Source organism: Alosa sapidissima, chromosome 13 (assembly GCF_018492685.1).
Source record: "Alosa sapidissima isolate fAloSap1 chromosome 13, fAloSap1.pri, whole genome shotgun sequence".
NCBI lineage: Eukaryota > Metazoa > Chordata > Actinopteri > Clupeiformes > Clupeidae > Alosa > Alosa sapidissima.
Window position 1 is genome coordinate 14,996,660 of NC_055969.1, and position 20,464 is coordinate 15,017,123.

General features: G+C 42.9%; 1 protein-coding gene across 1 annotated transcript in view; it reads right to left on the reverse strand.

Annotated features, from left to right (window-relative positions):
* The window catches only part of LOC121680343 (atrial natriuretic peptide receptor 2), a 48,160-nt gene that overhangs the window by 9,018 nt on the left and 18,678 nt on the right, over window positions 1-20,464 (reverse strand). Inside the window, exons 7-15 of the mRNA XM_042059678.1 lie at window positions 18,147-18,231; window positions 14,047-14,167; window positions 11,335-11,409; window positions 9,727-9,804; window positions 6,146-6,250; window positions 5,283-5,354; window positions 4,157-4,316; window positions 3,881-4,036; window positions 3,239-3,407 (exon numbers count right to left, since the gene is read on the reverse strand). Of these exons, the coding sequence (XP_041915612.1) occupies window positions 3,239-3,407; window positions 3,881-4,036; window positions 4,157-4,316; window positions 5,283-5,354; window positions 6,146-6,250; window positions 9,727-9,804; window positions 11,335-11,409; window positions 14,047-14,167; window positions 18,147-18,231 (1,021 nt within the window). The remainder of the gene's footprint in view (window positions 1-3,238; window positions 3,408-3,880; window positions 4,037-4,156; window positions 4,317-5,282; window positions 5,355-6,145; window positions 6,251-9,726; window positions 9,805-11,334; window positions 11,410-14,046; window positions 14,168-18,146; window positions 18,232-20,464) is intronic.

Here is a 20,464-nt window from a genome sequence, read left to right on the forward strand (position 1 = left end):
TCTTACGGCTCATCAAAGAAATTGGTTCTGGTGATGGATGGCTTGACGCCATTACGTGGGATGAAAAGGCTTTGACCTAGGATGGGAGAGATTTTGTGACGTGAATGCTGTAGCTACAAAGTCTCTCTCTAAAGTGAAACTTTGCATGACCCCAGGGGATGACTGACAATACAGTGGACCCTACTGAGGATGCTGCATTCCCTGCACTCACCCCCTCAGCATGCGCCAAAAACCTAGAATAGCAGATCCACCCTCAAACGCACACACGCCGCCAACAAGCGTTTATGTAATGACGATAGATACACTACCACGTTAGCGTGGGAGATCTGTTTCCATGGACAACATTTTCATACCCTGGAAATCCAGAGTTCTCGCGAGAACACAATTTGAATTTCCTCAATGAGTCACTCTGGCAATCAGTATGCCCTTGGAGCCGAGCTGCACCAATATAGGCGAGCCAGAGGCGAGCTAAACAGATGACGATATTTTCAAATGCATGCTTGGTGCTGCCCCTCGAGTTGGGCCATTTTCATTACTCATAACCAGAGCCTAAATCTTTCTATTGTACGCATCATCTGTAACTTTGTTCCTTTAAAATGGTTTGGTTTCCTATAAGGCCAACCATATACCAGGTGGAGTAGTGCATGCTCATACAGATGTAGATAGATAGACAGACAGTGAGAGAAAGAGAGAGAGAGAAAGAGGGAGAGACAGAGAAGAGACAGGGAGAGACAGCTACAGGAAGATCCAAGGCTCCACTCTCCGAGGAAGATCCATCTATCATCAGAGAGGCCTTAATTCATCTGAGAACATCAATCTGTGCATGTGTCTCCTCAGTGGTATATTTGGATACAGCAGATCAACGGGATGCCAGTTAACGTTGCATTCGGTGTGGCTGACATTGAGAGACATTGCTCTTCATGATGAGCTTAGAGATGGGCAATATAGACTTCAAACTATAATCACGATATGTCATGATGTTTTTGGCTATAATAATATACATGATGATGTGAAAATAGTACTATCCAACAGTTTTCTCAGCCACAAGTCACTTCAGCTTACAGTCTTGAGAGCTGTGCAAAAACAAAAAAATAAATAAAAGTTGATCCTGACCATTATTAGCAATGAACTCTTCTACGTCCTCATATATAGTTTGAACTCATCTTTGTTCTCATGTTACATGTGAGTTGCCCACCTTGCAGTAAAACATGTAAACATGTCAGTAAACATGTCATCACCTACATCATTTATCTCGCAATATCACAAAATCTTATCATGAGAAGGAATTCTACTGGTAGGCTATTGAGATAATGATTCAATATGGCCCATCCCTAGTATAGCTGTGCTTCCATTCAATTCAAGTAAAACGCACCCTGTGTGGGTGTCTCTATGTCAAAGCCATCTGTTAAACAAGGAATGTTGTTTATATAAGTGCTTGGAAGAAATTCAGAGAAATCATCATAAACAGGAAGAAATATTGGGAACCGTTATTGTTATGTGAGTACTATGCACATGTTTTGAACAATATCATAAAGACAAAAACAGTCAGGCTTGACAATATCAAGGTTGTCTGAACAGGTTCTACTTTTGAAATGTTAAAGGATAACTCACATTCCAAAAAAACTAGAATGGTTTACTGAAATGATTTAATCACTCACTGTTTAGAATACTATCTGCATCAAATGCACCTTTCCTATTCTAGTCAGGCAGATTCACTTGACGGATGACCATCAAAGAATATGCTCTACAAAAAGATCTTCTGGCCTTTTTTACCTCTGCGAAATATTACATATATAACATATATAGACATTATTCATATCCATAACAACTTGTTGAAAGGCAAAATAATAATATTTCCCTCCCCTCACAACAGTTGGAAGTCCTTGTGTTTATGGCAGATATGCTTGTCAATGTTAGAAACATCTGAATAAAAACCTTTTTCATGTTCACCCCTTATGTCATGGCCACTTCATCTGTGCACACTGTATCTGATAACAGGTTAGCCTAAAGACATGCAATACATACATTTACACTGTAAACTGCTCTTTTCTTTAAAATGTTTTGAGGGACTCTGCATTGCAAATAAATGTTCTCACAGAATACCAAGCTGCTAAGAAACAGAGCTCACACAGACTTACAAAAGGTTGTATTTTTAACTTAAAATACTCTAAAGTGTTCTTTTTGATAATGCTGATAGCTTAGGGCAGGGCAGCCGTGGCCTACTGGTTAGCACTTCGGACCTGTAACCAGAGGGTTGCCGGTTCGAACCCTGACCAGTAGGCACGGCTGAAGTGCCCTTGAGCAAGGCACCTAACCCCTCACTGCTCCCCAAGCGCTGCTGTTGATGCAGGCAGCTCCCTGCGCCGGGATTAGTGTGTGCTTCACCTCACTGTGTGCTGTGTGTGTTTCACTAATTCACAAATTGGGATAAATGCAGAGACCAATTTTCCCTCACGGGATCAAAAGAGTATATATATACTTACTTACTTACTTAGCTAGGAGGGGCCACAGGGGAGATTTAGACAACTTCATCACAGAAACCGCACAACCTCAAAGGACCATCTGTGGCTCCGGTTCAGTGCATCTGGCCTATCAGACCCAGTGTCCCACCACTCATTTGGTCTTATTTGCATGTATTGACATGTGGTGCAGGGTCATGTGGTGCAGGGTCATGTGGTGCAGGGTCTTTAGCTGCCACACAAGTAACTATCAACTTGGTGTGAATGCAGATTAGAGAGCATCTCTCATTGGTGCCTTTGTAATCTCAGGATCCCAGAGTTTGCTCAGACCATGGGGGAAGTGCCCTTCGCCATGTTATGAGGTTATGTGACATCAAAATGATGTTGGAACCGTTACGTTAAGGTAAAAAAAAACTGTTAAGGGTGCTTTTAAGGTGACTGGTATTTTATCCCCAGCAACGCAGACTCGCCACAGCGAGCCAGGGCCGACCAGGCGACCAATTGTCAGACGACGACGGTAGTGCAGCTTCACCATGCCCACATACATGTGTTCGACAAATGCTTTGATCCCTGTGATTCTCAAGTGAACCATCCACTTATATTTAGATTTGATAGAATCGCCTGACACCAGACCATATTACTGGACTCTCCACCACTGGTACCTGCCCTACATCTACCTCAGAACTCACTCAGAACTCACTTGTTGAGCTTCATCATGAAGATCTTGATGTGGCTGAAGGCACCTGACACTGGACCATGTTACTGGACTCTACACTCACTTGTTGAGCTTCATCATGAAGATCTTGATGTGGCTGAAGTCGGGTCTCTCGGCGGGGTCTTCGGCCCAGCAGCCCTCCATCAGGATGGTCAGCTCCTCACAGTGGCGACTGTTATCAGTGCTGGGCCTGAAGTAGGGTTTCTGCCCGTTACGCACCTTCTGAACAATCTCTGTCATAAGGAATCGCAGGGGAGGGGGGGAAAGGAGGGCCTTTGTTAACTATGGGGCTATGCTGCATGTTTTCTATTAGGAATATATAAAATCAACTAAGACAAAACAGATTTTCTCCGGAGCGAGAGCGTGTGCATGCGCACACACACACACACACACACACACACACACACACACACACACACACATACATTCATACCCACACGCATAGAGGTTTTGTAGATACTTTTACAGATACACTGGCAAATCATTACATACAGGGCTATGCATACACAAATATATTTTAATCAGAATATAAATACTGAGACCGAAACAGCATGACAAACATTCCATATTTATTGGTCTTCATAAAGTAAATTGAAAACAAAACTAAATAAACTGGGCGAACAAACATTCTACATTACAAATTCACACCAAGTAATACTTAATCGTACATATGGTAACTGTTAACTGTATTCAGCTTTACTGTTACCTTTAGGACTGAGGTCCATGCCGTCAACATAGAATGGTCCATTTCTCAAGGCGATTTCTTGCAGAATGATGCCAAAGCTGTACACATCGCCCTTTTGGGTTCCCTGTGGTGGATGCCTATCATATATCAACAGCTCTGGAGCTGTCCACAGCTTCTCTGCAATACAAATATTTTGACATATTAAGAGTCACAGTCATGCCTAGAAACAAACCACAGCAATGTCACAACACACAAAATGGCCGCATGTGGGCCGGCCATCGCAGCACGTTCACCTACTTGCGTATAATGCATGCGAGTCCTCGTTTTCACACGATGACCGAAAACTTGCCAGGCCATAATCAGTGATTTTCAGCACAAATCGGCTGTCCACCACACAGTTAGACGATTTGAGGTTTCCATGGCATCCGATGTAGCTATTGTGCAGATAGTTCATTCCCTGGCAGCGAGAAGCATGAAATTGACTGTTAAAGACGTTTCGCCCACAGTTTATGGGGCAAATGTAGCAGAGCCGCAAGGAATTATATACTGAAAAAACACAAAACATAATAAAACACATCATATTTGAAAGCAATATTTGGGGTAATCTATGTGCGGCTGGGGAATACATACTGTGGCAGGGGGTGCATGCACAATTAAATAGGGGGTAATGGAATGGTGTCTCGTGGAGATATACACCGTGTAATCACTTTCCAGGGGAAAAAAACAGAATGTTAGAGAAAGTCTCACATAGCACTGACTTCATCCAGCAGCTTTTATATAATTTCCAAAACCGTGGACTTCAGTGTGTTTGATAAGCCCTCAGCATTGGCGAGGAGCACACAGCGAAATGTTTCTAACAGGCAACAAATGCCATTAAAACGACATGGGTACTCTGTAGCAATTTTCTCCCTCCAAATGAGAAGGTGCCGGATGCTGGTGTGCTGAAATCGTTCCCTCCTCTCAGTCTGTGATAGAAATCAATGATTGTGATGGTGTGGCCAAGGCGGAGAATGGGACAGGGATCTTTTTTTTTTTTCAGCTGTGCCGCAGCAAGACACAGAAGACGGCCAGATGATTGGTTTGGATTAGGGCTGGGCGCACTTCCAGCCTGGGTTTTTATGAGGTTGTTTGTCCAGGGGTCGTTGATGTCTTTGATGCCAGCACCCCCGTTTTTTCCCCTCTCCTTGACGAGGCTCCCATCTGGTAATGCCCTTTAAATTTTGAAACTCTGGTAATCTTGTGAGATAGAGCCTTTTACTGCCTGCTGTACTGACAGCATCAAACAGAAAGCCACTTTTCATTCGCTTTTCTTGAGCTAAGATGTACATAAATAATTTCTCTGAATTTGTAGTCTACTAAGTCAGTGGCTAAGTGAGCTCTTCATTCTGCACTGTTTAGATCTGATACATGCATTGCACAGTACCTTCACAACATCATTGATGAGAGAGTATCGAAACATCCAGTCCAGATTTATGCTTTCATTTTCTAGTATATCCTATAAATGAAAAAAATAAAATCACCTAGCATTAGTTTTTCCATTAAAAAGCAAAATCATTTAGTAACATTCTTTAACATGTAGGGTCAAATTGTTCAAGTGGGGCATATTTCCAGTCATCAACAGCTTATGTTAAACTGGTAGGGTCCTTTGGCTCCATCAATGTCAGATGTTCAATTTGTATGCTGCTCAGATAATAATAAAATGAATCATGTCACTAACCTACATCTAGCTTTGCATAAAAGCTTTTTGCTAAATGGTTAAAAGCAAATGCAAATATACTTGGCTGGTTGATCATTTACTGTATGTGATTGATGTTAAAAGCTTTAACATTTGTTCATACATGCCCAACTCTGAAATCACAAGAATGGCATTTCATTGTAAAAAAAAAAATAGGCCAGAGAGCTGGGCACCAATAATTTGACCAGCTAGCAGCAACAACTGCCAAATGGTTCCCAGAAACCAGCCCTATGCCCATAAACAGAGAGCCTGCTTTTAAAGTATATGTTTTCTGCAATGATGGCTTCTCATAAACCATCTTACAAACAATGGAATCAATAGCATGAAGTCCTTCTGCTGGAGGGAAATGTCAGTTTCCTTCTTGGCACATTTCAGTGTGGAATAACCATAAATTTAGACTATTGACTCGAGTGCTTCACAAAGAGCCATTATATCTTGTATCACTGGGATGCTGGTAGCATTACATAATAGGTTATTTATACGGCCGGGAGAATAGGAGGGCACAAGATATTTCCGAAGGGAGTTTACATGATGCTTGCGAGGTACATTACCTGAAGACTTCCTCTGGGACAATATTCGGTCACGATACAAATGTTGGGGGGATCGATGCAAGCACCGATGAACCTGGTCAGGTGGTTGAACTGAACGTCTCTCATCTAGAAGCAAGAAAGAGATGGCTTTCAGTGATAATAACGCTGTACATATTTAATGAGGCTGGCATTCCAACATGGTCTTGACCAAGGTCAGTTAGATGGGTTGCATAAGAAAACAAAAGTCGAATCAGACAGTGGCTCATGAAGCTACTCTGAATGAGAGAAAAAAACAATAAAGAGAACAATAAGAAGAAGTGCAGATGTTTGCACTTGCCAGTGGAATTTTTGACAGAGAAGACCCTGCTAAGACACAAGATCGACTTGCTATTATCAGGAATGCATTCCTCTTCGTTGTCTCCAACTGCAGCCCCATACTGCCTGGGAATTCATCTTGTCAAGAGGTGCATCTTGATATGTCAAAATATTTGGACTCCATTAATAACTTTCTGCCCTGCCAAGTAGATGGACTCTTGCCTTCATGCAATGTATGCGCCTAATACACATTTATAGGAGATGGGGGCTCTCAAAAGTTCCTGACCAGGAAATTATTCTTGATTCCCCCACAGTGAACAGCCTGAATAAAGAAAGTATTGCTACTAAGAAAAGGTATGAAAAATAGTCTCTCTCAAGATGTAAAGATGCAACACAAGTCCTGGTTCTTTACCATATAGTGATGAAAAGAAGTATTTACATGTAAGCGCCTTTTTTGTAGCTCAAAGTGTAGCTCTCTAGTAGGTTTCTACTCACTTGAGCTCCACACCTTTTTAGATCAGATCAGTCAGGGTCTGGATGGCTGTATGGAACAAGAACTTTAGGTGTGTTCAGACTCATCCCTTCTGGAACTAAAACTTTAGGTGTGTTCAGACTCAGCCCTTCTGGAACTAAAACGTTAGGTGTGTTCAGACTCAGTCCTTCTGGAACTAAAACTTTAGGTGTGTTCAGACTCATCCCTTCTGAAATCTGCTAAAGAGCTTAGCATCCAGCTGACGCTACGGAAGCAGCAGCAGTGGCCTAAGAGCCTACGGAAGCCTGAGGACTCTTTTCCAGGAGGATCCACACACACACACACACACACACACACACACACACACACACACACACACACACACACACACACACACACACACACACACACACAAGAGCCACTTCAGGCTGTGTATGTACGCAGCAGAGAGAAAAGCTGCGAAAGGCACCAAGGCATGAGGCTCCTGGCCCCCAGACCCCAGTGTTCTCTCAGGGCTCCCTCTCTTGGTGTGGATATTAGTGGGCAGGCGGGGGAGGCACACCTCCATGAACAGCATACTGTACGCCGCCAGCCGATCTGTGACAGCTTTGTTTCGTGGGGCTGGCGAGCGAGGAGGAGTTAGCACACCCTTTGCCCTATATAATTTTTTCCCTCCGCCGAAAACGTAAAAAGAGGATAGAAAGGGGTGGGGGGGTGGGGGGTGGAGGAGTTGGTGGTGGTGGTGGTGTTAGGGGGTAGAGGGAGGCCCTTTGGAAGACAAGCAGTTAAAGTTTCCATTGGCAACAGCACTCACTCACTACTTCTCTCTCTCTCTCTCTCTCTCTCTCCTCCTCCTCTCTCCTTCCTCTGCCTCCATCCCCCCATCTGGCGGGGCTGTGTTTTTGCGAGCGGGAGTGCAGGGTCTGTCAGACGATCGGGCCCTCAGGGCGTCAGAGGTATTGCCAGCTAAAACTGGGGTGTCTCTCCCCCTCCCTCCCTCCCACTCTCTCTCTCTTTCTCTCATTCTCGCTTGGTCTCTTGACTCCCTTTCTCTCACTCCCTCCTTCTCTCTCTTTCTCTCCTTCCCTCCCTCTTTCTTTCCCTGTCTCTCTATCATCCTCACTTGGTCTGTTGTTTCTCTATCTCTCTCTATCTCCCCCTCTCTCTCTCGTTCTCATTTTTGCACACTGTCATCCTCCATTGCTACTGTCTGTGTCTTTTGTTTCTTTCTCATCCTTTCTGTGTTGCTTTTAACACTTATCTTCACTATTAATCTACCACACTCTATTTTTGCTTCACTTCCTGATGTTTCTCTTACTCCCTAACTTCCTTTCACTCTCTCTCTTTCTCTCTTTCCCCCCTTGCACTCTCTTTCTTTTTGTCTCTCCCTCCCTTTCTCTCTCTCTCTCTCTTTTCCTTTGCTTCTACCTCTTTTTCTCTTTTCTGAGTGTTTATGTGTATGTGCCACCACCAGAACCTTCATAAACCACCAGTCCAATAGACACACACACACACACACACACACACACACACACACACACACACACACACACACACACTCACACAAAAGCAGGGGGACTGAGATTGGCAGAACCCAGACGGTGTTATCCACTTCCGCCGGGATAAGGCCATCAAAACATGCCCCGGCTTCAAGCACGGACAGATCGTATCTGCAGAGGTGGAGGAGTCTGTGAGTTTGGCCAGGGGGCTTTAAAGGTTTAGCCTGCTAAATCTCACACAGCTGGCACAAGCACTGGGGCTGAAGCTTCACCACATAAAATGTTTTTTTTTTTTCTATGTATTTTCTGCACTGTCTTCATTTCAAAATGATAGCATGTTAACAAACGATTACACAAGCTTAAAATAGGAATATGTGGTTTGTTACAATAATTACATCTAACTTAAGTGCCGTTTTGAAAACTTTTCACATCCCTAGGCAGTAGTTAACTGAAGGTTCCATAAATGTCCAGAGCCAGGGGTTTAGATGGACACCAAAGTCAACAGGGGGCACATGTAGTGCGTGTTGATTTGACTTCATCATAATTCTTCTGACACTGTCATTTATTTGGTTTTGCTTTCTGTTCTCTGTGGTGCCCTCCTGGAGCATGCTTTAGGTGTTTTACTGGTGGAGCTGCGTGGTGAGGCTCCAGGCCCCGGGTTGAGAGGCTCCTCTTTGAAACACCTTGTAAAAACTGCAGGCACATTACCTCACCCTCTTCCACCACCCCCACCTCAGAGAAAGGCACAGCAGAGAAGCTATAAACAGCCAGCCTGCTCGGCTGAAAGCACACACACACACACATGCACACACACACACACACACACACACACACACACACACACGCACGCGCACGCACACACACACACACACACACACACATACAAAACACAAACACACATACAAACACAAATACAAATGCACACAGACACACACACACAAACACGAACACACAAGCATACACACACACACACACACACACACACACACACACACACACACACACACACACACACACACACAAACACAAGTAGAAACGCACACACACACAAACACACAACGTATACAGGCACACGCATATAAAAAACTCCATCCATACGCAGGTGTACACATAGGTGCTTAAACATAAGTGTGCACAAAAGTAACATTACATAGACATGCATATTAAATGTATAGACGCACACAACACACACACCCACAAATACACAAACACACACACACACACACACACAGACACACACACACAAACACACACACAGTAAAATGCCTGAACACACGTGCAAAAACTTAACCCGTGAAACGAATGTTGGGACTCACATGTTTCAGCTCAAACAGCACTTGTCTGGTCAGATCAATCCTCTTCTTGTTCACGTGCTTGATGGCTACCAGGTTGCCCTGTGTTGAAAAGAGCAAGTTTTATTTTCACATTCATCAGGTTTGGCTGACATGGAAGGGAACTGCCAACCATTTACTGCAAACACACACACACACACACACACACACACACACACACACACACACACACACCCACACACACATTAACAACTTTCTTTTTGGCTTACTCTCTTTTCCAGCACATTCTCATGACACACAGGCATACACACACATACACACACACACACACACACTAACTACTAACTAAAAATGAAAGGTAAATTTGTAGCAGCTAGGACACTAAAAGCAGCTGCACACCCAGACTGAGTGCCCTCACCCGTGTCCCCAGCGTCCACCTCACTTATTAACTAAAAGCACATTTAATGAAGTGGCTCTTCACACCAGACCAGGTGCACAGTCTCTCTCTCTCTCTGCCCGTCTAAGGTCAGACAGCCTCTTTGATAAGTCCGAGTCGCCAGCAGATCAGCATGGCCATTCCCCCCGGACAAATGAGCTGAGGGGGAAATGGACCAGATGGACAGCAGCGAAGACTGGTAGGCTTAGCCCTCTAAACAAGGACTCCAAGTGTGTGAGCATTCCCAGAGCCTAGTTACACAACTAGCTGTCTACAGTCTAGCCAGTGCTGGTCCCGCACGATTCAAGATTCAAGATTCAAGATTCAAGAGAATTCTCAAATACTTTCACACATGCATTCCACACTAATAATCTAAAATAAAGAAACAACTTAAAACCTTGTCTCACTGTCTCATCTGTCTCACTTTACATGTCATGGCTGTAGCAAGGTTTCCTCACTTTATGAGTGAAAGGCTGTTCATAATCCTACAGGGACTTCAACTGATTTGACAACATACAATAAGCATTCATTTATCAACTGACAGAGTTCCTGCCTGCTACGGTTCTGCCTATCGTGAGCTACTGTCCTACAAAACCCAGGTTGACTTAGCTTGTGGAGTGCAGATACTAATCACAATAAGGGGAGAAAGGAAAGCTTATTAATGCCTGGTGGTTCAGCAGTTTCTCAAGGTGAAGCTGTTTAAGCGCTGCAGCTCACCGGGTGGTATTTACACAGGATAGGTGAGAAAATAAACCTTAGGCAAGGCAAAGCAGAGCCATTACGCTTTTTTTGGACTTCATTTTTAAAAGGTTGACATTCATCGTCTCCCATTAATCTCAATAAAAACAAGCACACGTGAGGCCTTTTTGTTACCACGTCTGCGATGCTTTTAATTCTGCGTATATGACTGTGTTGAGAGAGGGAGAGAGAGGAAGGGGGGGGGGGGGAGAGAGAGAGAGAGAGAGGGAGGAAGGGAGGGAGTGATATGAGAAAGAAAAAGAGAAAGCAGTTCGCCCACTCTCTGTTCCCAGCTTCTCCGCTTCTCCACTGCATGTGCATGTGTGTGGGTGTGAGGGAGTGCGGTGAAAGAAAGGCAGAGAGAAAGACAGAGAGAGAGAGAGAGATGGAGAGAGAGAGAGAGAGAGAGAGAGAGAGAGATGGAGAAAAAAGAGAATGTAAGAGGAACCCAGTCTTACCTTAAAATAGCCTGTTTTTGCAAATAGCTGATATTTTCCATGCGCAGTTATCAGGGAGCCATAGCTTGAGCCCCTCTACACAGAACAAAAGCACTCAGTCAGGCTCGGCACACACACAAAAAAAACAGGACAAAACAAAGACATCCAAAGGTGTTACAAACTAGACAAAGCCAGGAAACAACCTTTTATAAAAAATAAAAAAAATCATTGCCGATTTCAAGTGTTCAAAATGTCTGTATAAGTACTGACGTACAACTTGCCTTATTTATACAAGGGTTATACAAAATATACAAAATTATACCTTCATCACGTTTCAAATGTTAACCATGTAACAATATGAATCTATACTACAATAAAGATGGTCCCAATATGTATGTGTGTGGATGTGTGTGGATGTCTGTGAAAGACAGACATAGAGAGAAAAAAGAACAATATTGAGAGACAGGTATTAGTGTCTGTGTGTGTGAATTCATATCTTGTGCTAGGAACAGCCCAGTAGACCTGCTCTGGAGCATCTCGTAGCAGATGGGAACTTTATTTGAACAATCATTTCATAGGAGACTGCAGCTACCTTTAATAAAGTGCCTGGCGGCGGCTCAAGAATGTGTGAGCGAACCAAGAAAAGATCTGGACCTGTCGTTCTTGATTCCCTTCGCATTCATGTATAACGCTACCCCCCCCCCCCCCCCCCCCCCCAAAAAAAAAAAAGAATTTGTGTACACATGCATTCTGAAAAGGGAGCAGTTTCACAAATTATTCCGAATTCCGATTCAATTGCTGGATCAGAATCTCATTGGAATTCCAAAGCAGAACAGACTCGCAAACCCCCAAATTACAGTTTCTTGACAGAACGCCTCTCCTCTCTCCTCTTGAATGTATTAAGCATGGAGCAGCAGAGCACACATCTGCTGATTGGCCGTGCATAAAGCAGCAGGTCTGGCCCCATTACGGCCCAGATGTGGCCCAGGCCTGGGCCAAATGGGGCCTCCGATGGCAGCTGCTATCTGCTAGTCCTGCATGCCATATGTGCTGTCTCCATCTTATGCGTCCAGTCCCTCTCGCTGAGTGGTGGTTTGTGTGGGAAGATGCATAACCACTATGTCTCTTTTTCTGGCCCCTTTAAATGTTGAGGTACTGAGGTACATTTTTCACCTCCCAAAGGCGGTCTTACACGAGTGTTTTAGTTTTGTCTGTGTTTAACTGACTGCAGGTGTGACTGAAGCGCCAGAGGCTGTGTGTGTGTGTGTGTGTGTGTGTGTGTGTGTGTGTGTGTGTGTGTGTGTGTGTGTGTGTGTGTGTGTGTTTGTGAAAATGTGTGCCCAAGAATGCCATTCGAAAAATGCTGCCTTGCCTAAAGGATTGGATTGTCAGTGTGTAACCCATATTTGGATTAATCACATTAGATTTAAAACTGTTAGTACTTAGAACTCCAAACTCTCAGACATTTTGCCGGACTATGAATGAAGATCTGGTCACTTAATTATACAGGGGGGTTGTTTTTGTCTAGAAAATTGTCTGTCTCTTGTGATTTTCCCTATTGGCATAAACACCAGAGCAAGTCAAAGGAAATAAGTAGCCTTAATGGCGCCTCTAAGGCACAGACAGCAAAGCAAACACATAGGTGTTCGAGACAGCCCAGTGCTGTCATGTGAACTTGATCTGACTCAACAATGAGTAGATTCAAACGTGTACGCACAATTAGCAGACTAGACTAGACTTAGAAAAGAAAACAAACCACAGCTATTTATAGAACTCACCACTTTTTTTAAAGGTAAACAACCTTAAATGAGCCTCTGGAAATCATTATAATCATTATTTAGCAGCACTAAGAGAGAGAGAGAGAGAACTTTGGGAAAGATAGAGAGGGCATAAGGAACGATTTCTGCAACAAAAAAAAGGTGCTTGAAACGGATAGTGTTTAAGATTTGTTTCGATATATTTAAACCAGTATGGCTTCAAAACTTGTCAACACTAGTTTCACTTGAATGCCAAGGCACTAAAATGTAAACGTCGGCGCAGGTCAAAACTCACATTCTACCCACGTAAAATATTTAGTTTGATACCATAATAAACTAGAGTGACTGTGTTTTACTGACAAAGGAATGCAGAGCAAAACTTGGCAGCGGGTGGCTTCCTTGCTGTAAAGAGACCAAATACATGTGCATTACATGTGTCATTCGCAGGTCATCCCCCCAGATGAACTATCAGGAAGATGATAAGAAAATACGATCATGTTGTGTCGTAAAGTACTGCCTACAGTTTATTAGATACTTAGTCACAAGTGAATTCATTTTGAACTGGGGTGAATTTAACACAAATATTTGTGTCAGACCACATTATCTTTTCCCTTTATACAACGTTTATACAACGTTCGATTCTTGTCTGTTTGTATGAACATCACAGTGAGGCGATTTGTATGTTTTATCTAAGTATCTAAGGCCAAGTGCCCCTGGAGTAGTTAGGCAAGACTCAGAACCAGTGCTGGATAGGATTGAGTTTTTTTTTTTTTTTAAATCACGGGCAGGATTCAAAGGAGATCCTTTTTTCCGATAGCTATCTGGCACTATAAACACAGCACTCACACAAAGTGAATGAGTAGCTGTGAGAGGATCGACCAAGACGGCAATGCCACAGTTTAATCCGCCCTAGCATGAAATACACATCACGGCACAGTTGTGCCATGGGCTCGAACCAGAAAGCAATGGCTCCAACCTGTGAGAGTGTAAGTCGGCTGCCAGCGCGCTTGTGGTATTTGTTGGGACTCTCGAACTGGAGGTCTTCCCATCGAATCCTCCACAGCATTCCTGCCAACTCCTTCTCCAGCTTCAGTTTCCTTTAAAAGATTCAAAAATGGGTTATGGATTGGTTAGTTCCAACAACAAAGCAAAAGGGATAACAAGGGCTCTCAAAACAATGAGAATTATACACTGACGTTACCGTGTGGTCACTCTGGAAGATTTATATCAGTGGTTCCTGTAAGTCAGCTGATCAAACATGGGCTCAGATTCTAGAATTTCTAGATCAGTTTCTAGAATAGGGCAAGTGATAAAAATATGTTTTAGTAAAGCCTTGAGTTAAGATAAGAAGCAGTGCCACTGCATAAAAATGAAATGCAACTGAGTAGTCTTAACATAATACATTTAAAGAGCTGTTTTTTAACAGTTTACCACTCAATCTTTAGTGGAACCTTTGTATCTTTGGCTGGGGTGACCATTCTCAAGTTATATATGGATATATATATTTGACCTTTTAAACTCCTCAGTAATGTCATAACTTTTAACACAGGCACACCATCATGCATCCAGAGACCTCACATCTACTTCTTATTATTATACAGCATTTGGACCTGAGTATCTGAACTCATCTGATGGGATAAGCCACAGCTAATCACCAGGGATCACTCTCATTACGCTCTGAACTGTGGATGCACAGTAGAACTGGCTGGAGCATAAAGCCTTCACTGTCTGACACTTATAATTGAAAGGCTTGGCGTCAGAAGCACCTAGACCAGAATGAGAAACCATCTCGTACAAGGACAAGGGGGGATTTCAAAACAAATCAAAAGCTGTGTCCCTGCTTCTACATGTCTTTACAGAAATTAAGCGTTCCTCTCTGAGTACATCAAACTGTTAACTCGCGACCAATTCCAAGGGGTTTTCGAGCCAGAGGAGTTCACAGAGGGTTGATGAGACATTCCTTCCGAATATGAAAACATGTCGAGAAAGGAGCAACAGGCGCGATGTGCCATAACTGCAGTCGTGGCGAAAAAACATTAACTTTACTCTTGACACGCTTAATAAAGTCTGCAATTTTCAGGTCACTCATGTCTCGCGCTTTCCCTCTGGTGTTATTTTTAAACATAAGTCGATCTGGCAGCCCGTGAGCAATGTGAATAAATATGCAAGTGACTTCCAACTGAATCAACACATCTGGCCCATATCTCTATGGACCTGGTATTTCTCAACATCCACTATTTGTAGCGAAAAGTACACAAAAAGGGGAAAAAAATTACTTTTTTTTAATAGCGAAGTACAGCTAAAATGTTACGAAAGTCTAACGTGAAAAGGGAGGTGATCTTTATTAGTTTGATGTATTTGAAATGGAAAAAAAGCAAAGCTCACACATTCCATTACAATCTAAAAGGTGTAAAACACTTCCAGAAGGCAATGCTCAAATATTGCAACGTTTGCATTTCAAGGGCTGAATTTTTACCCTACTTTTCAGCTATCCTGCCTGGCCCCTAAATGAGGCACTATTATTTGTTTTTCTAAGGCGTACGTTGAAGTCAAACAGTTGGAAAAACCATGGTGGGGGCCTTAATACTGGAGAAATACTGAGCTTTCAGTCTTAAAGATTTCATCTGTGTGTGTGTGTGTGTGTGTGTTTGTGTGTGTGTGTGTGTGTGTGTGTGTAAGAGAGGAAGAGAGAGAGAGTATGCATGTGTGTGTGTGTGTGTGTGTGTGTGTGTGTGTGTGTGTGTGTGTGTGTGTGTGTGTGTGTGTGTGTGTGTGTGAGAGAGGGAGAGAGAGAGAGAGAATGTTTGTGAGTGTGTATGTGTATGTGTGTGTTTGTGCGTGCAAGAAGGTGAGATTCCTGAGTGAAACTTGTTGTAGCGTAACTAACAATCAGTACCTGCCAGTGTTGAATGCACTGTGGACAAAAATTGTTCAGTCTCTGTTCCTGACACTGTAGAACATTTTCCATCGACATGTCAGAGACTCACAGACCTATAGTCAATGCTGTACATGACAGAAGTGAATACCCCAGAGAGAGACCTGTTGCATGGCACAACAGCAGCTTCAGCTCACAGAAAAGAAACCACACAACTTTCCTTTCTTATTTGGTGAAGTGTATTTAAGGTCTCCGTTAAGATTCACGGCAACTGAGTAGCCAAGGACAACTTTGTTTATTCATTTTTTGTCTTTTTATTAATAGAAAAAGGAAGTTGAACATTGCTCACCCTCACCCTTTTTTCTTCTCATTGCAAATGTGCGAGATTTAGCTATGGAGCTCATTATCCTTTTGGACAGATTAAAAAAAGCTGCTTTGCAATTAAAACAAACAACTGGTGAATTGTATGACTTTCATCTGATTGTTGATGAATTTGGTGTATTAGGGATGATACGATTATTATTATTGTATTATGTGAACTCGAGCAGTGATGACTAAAGTTAACACGTAATTGACTCTGAGCGACTCTATGTTGTTTTACTCCGAAACACTCAGCTTCTCCTGAGAAGCACCAATGGAAATGTCATATCATCACTGAGTAGTCAGCATAACCTTGCAGGGCAGGAAACTCCATTAAACTAATTCTTTGAAAAACACACACTCGCTCACCTCTACACACACACGCACGCTCACACACATAAACACACACACACACATACACACACACGCACCCGCTCACACACACACACACACACACACACATTTTTCTATTTAAAGGCTCTCATTCTGAAGGCACTGGCAGCCCTACGGTGAAACGTGTGGCGCTTCACACTAGATCTATTGTTTCATGAATACCATATGTGAATACCTTTGTTGGATCCCCCCACCCCACACCACCCCACACTTAAACTCCAGAGCTCTTTGCTGGCCACACAGTGAAGAGAGGGTCTAACAGAGTCCATGTTTACTAAAACCAAGCCAACTCTAATCATGCTACATAGCTAAAGCTGCAAAATGTGCATTAATATAAACGTGTGCTTCAAATGTCCAGCAAAAAATGATTATGTTGCTTGGTGACAAAGACCCTCTCTCAGTTACAGAGATGACTGTTTTAAATAAATAGCCCCTACATTTGTTTTATTTATAAAAATATTTTAAGTAAATATTCTCCGCCTAAGGCTGGAAGTAATTGTTCTTGCAGCATCTTGCATATGGTGCAGTATGAATCATCATGTTGTTCAAGGCTAATGCCTACTGAAAATAGTCTTTGAGGCATGCTTGTGTGGCGGAGTTGATTAAGGAAATTCAGTGCTCAACAGCAAGGCATGTTCTGTTTAGCACAGCAGCTTGAGGAAGTGTCTCAGAAATACTCAGTGATACCGGACTTTTTAAATTCCAGGACATTTTGTGACAAACCCCTTCATCTTAAAATGAAAATGTGCTAAACCTAAAATGGCAACTGCAATATTTAGTCTGGGGTATAAGGGGGGAAAAAAGCTAATATCAATATTTGTTTAATGCGAGTCGTAGTAAGGGTACAGTATTTACACTAGAAAAGATGAGTAAGGATAAATATTTTTCCATGAAAAAAATAACTGTCTAAACGAAGTAGCTGGCACAAACACCAATCATACAACGACAACTTCAAAGTTGGATGTTCCTTTTAAGTAAATGTGAGGAAACTCCAGGACAAAAGTGTCCTGTCAGAATGATTAAAAACAAAACGAGAGACTAAAATAGAAACTTTAAAAATAAACAACAAAAAAAAGCCCAGGTGAGAGTCTCTCGATGCAAATGCCTGAGTTCACCTCGGCAACAGCTGAGACAAATTTCAGGTTGCAAGCGCGACCCGCTGCGCGGTTGCTGTGGCAACAATCATGTAAATTCCTCCTTGGCACCTATAGCTTCTCTCCACATAAATCCTGTCTAGAAAAGCCGTCCTTGAACTCTTTGGTATTTTCCATATTTAGTCTAGTTGGTCTGCCCCCCAACCCCCTTCCCAGTTTGTTTCAACTCATGAAACTAAAGCAAAAAGAAGGAATCCATTTGTGAAACTGTGTGTGTGTGTTTGTGTGTGTATATGTGTGTGCATGTGTGTCTTTTTCGGTTGCAGTTATAAAATCCCTAGTAATGGAACTCACCTGTAAATGAGAAAACTCGATATTCCGAAGATGATGAGGGCCAGGCCGGAGCCGACAGCGACGATTCCCAGAACCGGCAGTTGGCCTGGAAGAAGAAGCACATTCTTTTCATCCTATTGTCACACGTCCCTCAACAGCTTTCTGATGCTCTGAAGCAGAGCGCGGAGTCTGCTGGCACCCTTTGGCTTTCGTCCTCTAGTCCTCTCTTCCTTCTGCTCTACGTCTAAAACCGAATCGGCAAAAAGAGCATAAACGCCAGAGATTATTCATATCTCATCAGGTATGATAATCTGTTCTGTCACTACTCTCAGCATGTGGTTGAGATTATCATGGCCACTACTGGTAAGCTACTTTTACCAAGTTTTATAGTTTATGCACTTTTTTTTTTAATATAACTCTATGCTCCATTGGAATTGCTTAACTGCAGAAAAATGAGTTTGATGGCAGAGCACAAGATTGCATATCCAAGAGCTGCTATTATTCAAGCTTTCCTGCCATCTTTTGTATTTATGCACGGCGGAGATTGCACCCTTTAAAATATCACTGACTGATATCAAATGTAGTCTCTGCTTTTCCGGCCTATTTTCTTCAAATACACTCTAGTGGGGGGACCTCAGAGAGGCATTTTTGATCAATATTAGATGTGAAAGCCTGGGTGCACACTCTCCAAGGTGGCTTTCAAGATCGTTCCTCGCTTTCAAAAAAAGAGGATTCACGCAGGGGTGAGAAGCCATTTGCTGGGCTAACAGCGGAGACCATGATAATCTAGACTGACTTGAATAAGATATCATACTCAATCAGTTACACTGTGGGTAACTGATAACTATGTATACTTCCTATTTTTCAGTGGGTGCTTAGCATATGATTATGCTGTCTTTTAGCATCAAGCCAAGAGATTTCATTACTCACACAAGGTCCACCCCTTCATTTGATCATGTAACAAACACTGTCACTTTACTGAAACAAGTTGGATACATTGTCAGTCCAAATACAGAGTGCATAGTGGTTTCAGTTATGCAAACGATTGCTGGTAAAAGTAAAACAAACTGATTTTTTAATGTGATTTTATTATTCAGTTTCAGCAACAGCTACATTTTGTTATTGTATTACTATGATTCATTACTCGCCTACACAAAATGGAACTATTCAGAGAGAGAGAGAGAGAGAGAGAGAGAGAGAAAGAGAGCAAGAGTGATTGTGTGTGTGTGTGTGTGTGTGTGTGTGTGTGTGTGTGTGTGTGTGTGTGTGTGTGTGTGTGTGTGTGTGTGTGTGTGTGTGTGTGTGTGTGAGTGCATGTGCGTGCGTGTTTGTGTGTGTGTGTGTGTGAGTGCATGTGTGTGCGTGTCTGTGTCTGTGTGTGTGTGTGTGTGTGTGTGTGTGTGTGTCTGTGTGAGTGCATGTGCGTGCGTGTCTGTGTGTGTGTGTGTGTGTGTGTGTGTGTGTGTGTGTGTGTGTGTCCGTGTTTGCCCATGCAGCGGCTAGTCATGCATGCGCCATCAGTCGGTGTTGCACACTGTGAGAAAGACAGAGGGTAATTACTATGGCTTGGCTCCCAAACGCGAGCAAGAGCATCACTCATTATCTCATCTTCTCCTTTGCTGCTGTCTTTGTTTCTTTCTTTGTTTCTCTCTCTCTCTCTCTATCTATCTCTCTTTTCTTTCTTTTTTCTCCGCACAGCCATTGTGCTGCCACGTGAAAGCAGCCCTATCTATTTTAGCTCGCAAATTCAAAATGGCACACAGAGAGGTAAAATACCAGGTCATTTCCACTGGAAACAAGGGGGAATTGGACAACACATAGATGAGTAGGAGAAAAGCCCTTTCAGAACAGAGGGTCAAAGGAATATGCTGGAATGGTCAAAAGCACTGCGCTGGAAAGACTCTCAGATGTAGATCAATGTTGGGCCTACAAACTTTTACATTTCAGACAGGAAACAGAACAAGATTTGTATTGATGTAAGTACAACATAGTATGGTTGGTCTTGGTGGACTAGATCTACTTCTGTTAGAAGCAGCTGCACCAACTTAGTGGTGAGACTGCATAACTGCTGCTGCTGCATGAAGAATACAACAAAATTAAAAGACATTCAAATTAAAGAATGCAAACTCCCCCCTATCCCAAGCAGATCTGGACAGGTGGAGTTGGGGAGGTGGAGTGAGCAAGAAATTGTTGTTATGGCACAGGAGCTGCGTGAGTCTACCTGCAGACTGCGGACATTTAAACAAACGCTATGTTTTGGAGCTAGTGCTGATTGGTTCTCGCCAAAATCAATTAACATGCGTCACTCTGAGTTTCTTGACTGAACTGGTCATTTTTTT